This window comes from Lactuca serriola, chromosome 9 (genome assembly GCF_051521515.1).
Source record: "Lactuca serriola cultivar US96UC23 chromosome 9, Lser_US96UC23_V15, whole genome shotgun sequence".
Lineage (NCBI taxonomy): Eukaryota > Viridiplantae > Streptophyta > Magnoliopsida > Asterales > Asteraceae > Lactuca > Lactuca serriola.
In genome coordinates, this window is record NC_136416.1 from 15,007,651 (window position 1) to 15,017,500 (window position 9,850).

Sequence of the window (9,850 nt, forward strand, 5' to 3'; positions counted from 1 at the left end):
CTATTACAAATTTTTTTTATCAATTTCAATTCTTTTTTAATTTTATAAATTTAACAATCAATGCATATAGTTTTGAAAGAATGATTCTAATAGAATCGACAAATTTACAAGATATACAAATATCATATCAGATATGGCTTACCAATGTTATACCGAAAAAATAAAAATTAATTGAAAAAGTTATCATATAAAAGATGTATTCCCAAGAGTTATCACATAAAAAAGTTGATCGATATACATTTCCCATAATTTAGAAAAAAAAAATAGATCAAATGTTAGTCCATATACAAAAGGATATCAAAACCAAACATTATTCCAAATTAAAATCCAAATTTGAGGTAAAGAGTCTAATTGAATTTTATCACATAAGATTTATTCTATATTAAGTTTCTTGGATGAAAGCTAAGGCTTTCATATACTTTGAATTCAATTTTAAAAATTCAAGGATAATAGACTATAATGGAAATATAAATAAATATTAAAGGAGTCTGATCATAACACCATTAGACACAGTAAAAACCTAAAATCATAATACAGAAGGCGACCATAATCCCTTCTCAAACATAATATTTTCTTTGATGATTAATAGCAAGGTAATCAACAATATATTGAAAGAAATGACTGTAATCGCTATGCAGAAACGTTTACCAATATGCCAATGCTAATTAGAAAAAGTAGAAGAATTTTACATGGACATTCCTTGCGGCCGACATTGTCTATAATGATGTGGTGAGTATCCTTACGTCAGAAGCTATTTTGATCAAAATCTGGTTGTTGTTGGCGTTGATTGTAAAATAGAGATAGCATAGCCGTTGATTTGGATTAAACTACGGTCACGACAGTAACGTTACTGGTTATGAGAGGCGGTGGTGGAGGTCGTAAGAATATGATGCAGTGTTTTCAATTGTATGACTTTATCGTGGGCTGATCCATATAATTTGGCTGAAATAAAGGAAGGGGTTATATTTGGATTGCGATTTGATTTAATTACTTTACATAATTAACTAATAGAGATAATTAATTAATAGGTAAGATTACTTTTATACCCTTATATTATTTATTGATTATTTATATTTTTCTTAAATCTTATTCGTACTTACATCCACACAATAAATATTCATCCACATAAGAACTTACCTACCTATATATATATATATATATATATATATATATATATATATATATATATATATATATATATATATATCATTGGCTCTCTCATTAGACAATATGATACTAAAGCTTGGTTATGAGGTTAAGCCACGAGGGACCAAAACCAAGTGGAAAGACGAAAATACACTCTCTTTTTGCTAGATAATACTAAATTTTAACGTCTATCACCAAGAGGGACCAAAACTAAAGATCAAATTTTGGACAATTGGTGCACCATCAAAAGTTTTTTTTTTTTATCAAAACCATATATTTTTTACAACCATAAGAAGCATTTTTGTAATTTTATCATAAATAAACGCTATAACCCGTTTCTGCAAGCAACAAGTAAAAAGAAAACCACAATTAAAATGACAAACGCCAACATAATTTTTGTGGGACATTTTAACATGAAAAATTTGTAAACTTTTACAAGGAGAATATTCAGTAGTGTAATAAATGGCATTCTTATTTCAAAAAAAAAATTAAAAGTGCACAATGGTAAGATTAAGTTCAACTCAATAAAATGACTTCAAAAGAATTTTTTTGAATGATAGGCTTTTTATATTAATAGCAAAAATAAACCGAAAAAGTAGCTCACACCCATAAAGCATTTCCCCAAATTAGCCTCATGATGTAACTGTGTTATGGGCTTGAGGAAAATTAGAAACAAACAAATCGTAGAAAATGTAAACAGAATATACACTTAATGCTTATATAATCTCATTCATATGCACAAAACCATACACACTAACAACTAAATATTCATGGTTTATTTGTGTTGTCAAATGGTTTTTCGTCAATGGATGAAAACAATGATGATTGTCTTTTGGTTCGAAATTTTTTTCATGCTTATTGATGCAACAAGAGATACGAGTTTCAATGAGAATTATTATGTAACTTGGGGAAATGATCATATTATGTTTTCTAAGCAAGGACGTGAAGTACAACTTTCGTTAGATCGTTATTCAGGTTTTATATTTCTTGGAGGGATATTCTTTTCCTGCTCTTTAATTTTATATATTGATGGTTTTCTAATTTTTTACTAGTAATTAATAAGGTTTGTCATATAAAGATAACTATTAGCTTGTTAAAAATAAAACTAAAGAATCCTTTACATTTTTTTGACAAAAATGTATTTTTTTTATATTGTAAAATGTTTTTGATATGATGTTATCCAATTTAACCTTATAATATTATCTTACAAAACGGAAATATATATATATATATATATATATATATATATATATATATATATATATATATATATATATATATATATATATATTAGAAACCCTATGATTCCATAGAAAATACATAGAAACTAGAAACCCTATAAAATCAATAGAAATACCCAGAAAAAAAAAACTTTAAGATATTTATTTATTTATTTATTTTTTTGACTTTACAAACCTAAAAATCGCAAGTTTTTATACAGATTATTTGAAAAATATTGAATTTTCTTTAAAAAAAATCAAAATTTTAATTATTTGTCAACGAATTTGTATAAACCTTGCGATTTTTAGGTTTGTAAAGTAAAAAAAAAAAAGATATATCAAAGTATTTTTTTTCCTTGCAATGTATTTCTATTGATTTTCTAAAGTTTCTAGTGTTTATGCATTTTTTATTGAACCTCACTCATATATATATATATATATATATATATATATATATATATATATATATATATATATATATATATATATATATATATATATATATATATATATATATATATCGTAAAGAACCATTATCCATATTTTAATAAAATAATAGTTTTAATCTTTTTTTGACATGTGTCATCCTATTATACATAGAAAAGAAATACTTTAAGATATCTATTTTTTTTTTGACTTTACAAACTTAAAAATCGAAAGTTTTTATACAAATTCTTTAAAAAAAATTGAATTTTCTTTAAAAAAATCAAATTTTTAATTATTTGTCAATGAATTTGTATAAAACTTGCGATTTTTAGGTTTGTAAAGTAAAAAAAAAAAGATATATCAAAGTATTTTTTTTCCTTGCAATGTATTTCTATTGATTTTCTAAAGTTTCTAGTGTTTATGCATTTTTTATTGAACCTCACTCATATATATATATATATATATATATATATATATATATATATATATATATATATATCGTAAAGAACCATTATCCCTAATTAATGTATATTTTATTCTTTTTTTGTCATGTGTCACCTTATTAGATCTCCTAATTAATGTCTGCCACTAGTCAACTTATTAATTCTCCCTTTCAAATTTCAAATTTTGAATTTTCCACTCTAATTATATTAAATTAATAACATTCGAATAAAAATTAAAATAAAATTAATACAAATTATAATGTGATATAATTTCACATATTTATTTAAATTAACGAATATAACTTTATATAACTAAAAAATATCGCTTAATTAATAACTTAATTAATGAATAAACCAATCTAAAACATCAAAAATTAAAGTGATTGACAGGCAAAGAAAGGGTTGTAGATTGGTAAATTGGACGCTCGTGAACCAGATTATACCAAACTCACTTCCTTTTTTAGTTTTATTTTTTATGCCTTTTTTTGTCGAAAAAAATGAATATACAAATTTTCATGATTTTTTCGTCCTTTTTAAATACAGATTCATATTTATATACAAAAAATGAACTTTTTTTTTTCAAAAAAATCCACTTCTTTTTCATTGTTTTTTGAAAAGTTAAGATTTACTTTTTATCGGAAAAAATAAATAAATATATCAAAATTCATATTTTTTGTACTCTTTGAATATAGATTCATGTTCATTTAAAAAAATCGAAATTTTAGATTAGATTTACATTGTAAATCTGTTGAAAACTAAATTATTTTCAATTAAGATTTACACTATAAATCTATTGAAAGCTGAATTATTTTCAATTAAGATTCACAGTCTGAATAATTATAAGTAAGATTTACATTGTGAATACTCAAAACTGAATTATATACAGTTGACATTCACATTGTGAATAAATTCACTTGTGAATTTTACAAAATTAATTATAAAAAAAACTTACTTTTTTTTTGGTTTTTAATGTTTAGGTTTATTTTTTTATCATATATATATATATATATATTCATAATTTTCTGTACTTTTAAAATAGATATTCATACATAAGTATAAAAATATAATTTTTCGAAATTAGTCCAGATTCACATTATGAATCTGTTGAGATCCACACCGGGAATTTAATGAAAACAGAATTATTTTCAGTTAAGATTTAAAGTATGAATAATAGTAAGTTAGATTCATATTGTGAATTATGAAAACTGAATTATATACAGTTCAAATTCACAATGTAAATGAATTCACTTATTGATTTTTACAAAAGGGATACATACACTAAAGTCCTAATATCTTCATCGATGTGATAAGAAAGTCCTAAACTTTATTTTTTTGACAGTAAAATCCAAATTACCGGCAGTTTTTGACACTTTTACCCTTTTTTTCCGGTTAGCCGGTAATTAGGACTTTTTTGTCAAAAAAATAAAGTTTATGACTTTCTTGTCAAATCGTCAATTAGGACTTTACTGTCAAAAAAATAAAGTTTAGGACTTTCTTGTGAAATCGTTGAAAATATTGGGACTTTAGTGTATATATCCCTTTTTTTGTTTAGAAATTTAATGGTATGATACTCTTTAAGCATAAGAGTTATCGAAACCTTCTCTAGTCAGCTAGATCCTATTGATACCCTTAACGTTTGCTTCTTGTTAAACCATTTTATTAATCTCAACAAACCAATATTGAAAAAAATTGAGATAATCAATAAAAAAAGAAACAAACAACCAGGGTTGTGTTGGATTTTTACAGTCCCAAAAAGGGAGAAATAAGAAACCGAAAGAAAAAAAAAACGAAATTGCCCTTCTTTCCCTTCTCCACATTCACACCTTTTTTACTAGGCATGTGTTGTTTGTGTTTGTATAATTTGTCCTCACTTTTTAGTTCAAGATTTGGTGGCGAAGCAAGAAGAAAGTTTTACAAGTCTTTTCACCTTTTCTCACTCTCTCTTTTGCATATGTTTCTCCTGATCGTGATTGTGTCAGGGTAACGATGATGATGGTACGAAAAACAGTGGTGATGCAACAAAAGTCACAATTAAAACTTCTTGGGTTACGAAAATACACTAAAGTCCCAATATTTTCAACGATTTGACAAGAATGTCCTAAACTTTATTTTTTTGACAGTAAAGTCCTAATTGACGATTTAACAAGAGTAAACTTTATTTTTTTTGACAAAAAAGTCCTAATTATCGGATAACCGGAAAAAAAAATGGTAAAAGTATCAAAAATTGCCGTTAATTTGGACTTTACTGTCCAAAAAATAAAGTGTATGACTTTTTGTCAAATCGATGAAAATATTGAAACTTAACTGTATATATCCCTTTACAAAACTAATTTATTAGTAATCAAAACATTAAAATATTATAAAATTACAACTAAGTATCTTTTGATTCATTTGTAAAATTCACTAAATTAATTAGTGAATGATCAAATAAGTGAAATAGTAAGTCATATTATTATTGTGAATCTTAAAACTAAAATATTTATAGTTCACGGATCAAGGTGATTTTTTTTACCGATGTTGATGTCTATTTATAGAGGACAAAAATTCAAAATTTTTGGTATATTTAGTTTTTTTTGATGAAAAATAAACCTAAATATAAAAAAAAACAAAACAAATCGAAATGTTTTTTTTAAATTGTTTTTTTATATAATAATATGAATCTTTACGAAAAGAGGACAAAAAAATATGAATTCTTTTATGTTTGAATTTATTGTTTTCGATAAAAAAAACATTAACTAAAATAATTAAATGAAAAAAGGAAATGAGTTTTTTTAGGATAATCTGTTCATTCGCGTCTAATGTAAAAATCTACAACCATTTCCTTGGTCGTGGATCCTTTTAATTTTTGACGCACACGAGTGATTCATTGGTTTGTTGTTAATAACAGTTTTATATTGAACATCACCACACACACACATACACACACACATATACATACATACATATATATATATATATATATATATATATATATATATATAATAGTTCATTCAAGATTCTGAGTTTTTTAGTTTTTTTTGTGAGACATAGACACAATTAAAACCATTTATTTTGAAAAACAATAAATAAAAAATAACGAATTTTTTTAATATTAATTGTGTCATTTGTTATCCAAAAATAAATTAAATAAAAAATTAGCATATATATATATATATATATATATATATATATGTATGTGTGTGTGTGTTTGTGTAATATTTTAATAGATTATTAGCATATTTCAACAATTTTATTAGACTATTAGAATATTTTAACAATTATAGTAGAATATTAGAATATTATAAAACTTCTGTTGAACATTTATAATGTAATATGTACTAAATTAATTAATGATATATATATATATATATATATATATATATATATATATATATATAGAGAGAGAGAGAGAGAGAGAGAGAGAATAAGTATTTTGAATTCATTAGGATCAATTTTTCAATAATTGTTATCAAAAGATAACTAAAAATACTTAATTCACTAATTTTAACCTCTTTCTCAATTGATATACAAAAATATCTCATGCATATAAATTATTCTTGTTTTAGAGCTTATTTAATTTGAAAAAGCATTTTTTTTGAATTTTTTTAACGAATTATTTTCTATTTCAGTGTCTTAACTTATTAAGATGTTTTACGTCTATAATTTAATATGCACAATTCTTACAAATATTTGAACTTTTTTCATGTATATAATATAAATGGCACTATATGTTGAGAAAACCTTTTTATTTTTAAAATAGTTTTCAATAAATCACCTTCTATAGCAACGCCAAATGAGATGTTTTTTAGTAATCTAGAAAAAATGTGCATGTATATGTTTGTTATGTGCACATATGCAAAATTATAGCAAGAACAGCATCAATAATACCCTTAATCTTATTCTAAACATACGAAATATCACTCGAAAACACACACACACACACACACACACATATATATATATATATATATATATATATATATATATGTGTGTGTGTGTGTGTGTGTGTGCGCGCATGTGTGCGCATATACATATGAAAATATGCACATTAACGTACAGATGCAAAACGTTTTAATAAGTTAAGATACTATTGTAAAAGGTGATTCATTGTGAAAAAAACAAAGTAAGTTTTCCAAATGATATACATATAGTTCATATTTTATGTTATATGCAAAAAGAAATTGTTTATCGTTATGGAAAAGGTTGAAAAATGATTAATTTACATGATTTGAGTTATTTTTTTCGATAGAATATAAACTCTAAAACAAATATTGAAAAAATTATCATAATGATCTCGTTATTCATATGTGAATAAAAGTGTATCGGATGTTTATTACATTACATTAGTTATTCACTTATAAATAAAATGTATGTTTAATTTTTGTTACAGTTTAAGTATCATTCATATATGTATATAAAATATAATAAAAAAAATCTAACCTAAATTATATTTTTTTACATCAACTTTTCGTTACATTCTATATTCATATATGAATAAAACGTATATTAACTCACGTCATATGTTATATTCATATGTGAATAAGATATTTATTAGATTTTTTATACAGTTCATTTGTTATTTATATATGAATAAGTACTTATTTATATATGAATAAATATTTATTCTTTATCAGATTTTTATTATAGTTCATTTGTTATTCATATATGAATATGTACTTATTCATATATGAATAAGTAGTATATTAATAAAAGACGAAGTATTTTGAATATTCGACTCACTTATTCATATATTAATAATAAATAAACTACCATAAAAATCTGATAAATATTTTATTCACTTATGAATATAACATAATGTGAGAGCTAATACACATTTTATTTATATATGAATATAACAAGTGACAAGAGCTTATGTAAAAAATATATTTTAGGTCACAAAAAACTTTATTACATGTTATATTCATGTACTAGGTGTATGACCCGTATTGTACACAAGTTTATTAAAAATAAAATTTTAACATAAAGTTGTAAATATTACGTATTTTTTAAATTAATAATTATCTATAAATAAAAAAAATATATATAATAATGAATAAAGTAAGTAATTCAATACATACTAATAAAAAAAACATTGACATATTTTAAAAAATTATGTTGAAAATTAATATGTAAACACTAAACATTTTTTAAAGTAAACTTTCGAAATTAATATAAACAAAATGATAATAAGTAGGTAGTTGAATGTATACTAATAAAAAAAACTATAGGCATATTGATATGGTGAACATATTAGTGAATTTTCTTTTATCAAAATATAATTTATATGTTTGCGTTTGTCTTTAGGGTCATTTAAATCCATATTATATTTTATCTTTAAAACAATAATATATCCTTAAATAAAATTACGATGAAAAAATGCTATCAAATTTTAAAAGTTCAATTATTAAAATGGAGATATTATAAATCTAAATGTGTTGCTATATAAAAATATTGTTAATCACTATACATTTTACATGACTTGAGTTTAGTGAAATGTAAATTCACATTTTAGTCATTGTTTCAATATGTATTACATGTATAAAATACTATATATATATATATATATATATATATATATATATATATATATATATATATATATATATATATATATACTATTTAATTGTCATATAACGTGTATAAAAATGATATTACAGATAGATATAATACTTAGTATTTTCTTAAATATATTTAGAAAAATTTAGGAAAATATATGCATATATAGATAAATATAAATTTATATTGAAAAAAATATTTACCTAAATACGTGAGTTAAAAAAAATGCTTAATTCTATTCTTTTAAAAATATGTATTAAATATCTACTATATATAAATATTTACCAAGGAAAGAAATGACTTAAGCATTTATTCTCAAGATAAATAGAATTATTGTATCTACCATATATAAATCCTTATTAAAAAGTGAATTTTAAATTCTAAGAAAATAAAAAATATAAGAAAATAACAAGTAGAAAAAAAAATCAAAAAAGATTAGAAAAATGACATGTGTCAAGTGTAATGAGAAGATGATACGTGACAAAATCATTTTAATTTATTAGGGTAGATGAATGATACTTAAAAATGTAATAAAAAAATAAACATATGTTTTATTCATAAGTGAATAAGTAATGTAATATAAAAAAAATTCAATACACTTTTATTGACAAATGAATAATGAGACTTAAAACTATATATATATATATATATATATATATATATATATATATATATATATATATATATAAGGTGAGGTTCAATGGAGAACCATAATTAACCAAGGAACCAATCTTTTTTTCAACTTTTAGAACTTATTTTTTATCAAAAAAAACTAAAAATACAGAAATTCAAAACTTTTTATCCTTTTTCCAATGATATCAAATTCGATTTTTTTTACGTTAAATTGACAATGTGAATTTTTGAAAATTCACAATGTGAATCCGAAAAATATTTTTCACATTCACAATGTTAATATATAAATTTAGATATTTTTAGATTTTTTTTTTCGATAAAGAATAAGCTCTAGAAGTTGAAAAAAAAATTGGTTCCTTGAAAAACCAATAATTATGGTTCTCTATTGAACTTTTTCATATATATATATATATATATATATATATATATATATATATATATATATAT

General features: G+C 22.4%; 1 protein-coding gene across 1 annotated transcript in view; it reads left to right on the forward strand.

The window, feature by feature from the left end:
• Window positions 1–1,896: 1,896 nt before the first annotated feature.
• Window positions 1,897–9,850, forward strand: part of LOC145074170 (xyloglucan endotransglucosylase/hydrolase protein 2-like) — a 14,584-nt gene continuing 6,630 nt past the window's right edge. The window contains exon 1 of the mRNA XM_079020580.1: window positions 1,897–2,121. Within this exon, the coding sequence (XP_078876706.1) occupies window positions 1,917–2,121 (205 nt within the window). The 5' untranslated portion in view covers window positions 1,897–1,916. The remainder of the gene's footprint in view (window positions 2,122–9,850) is intronic.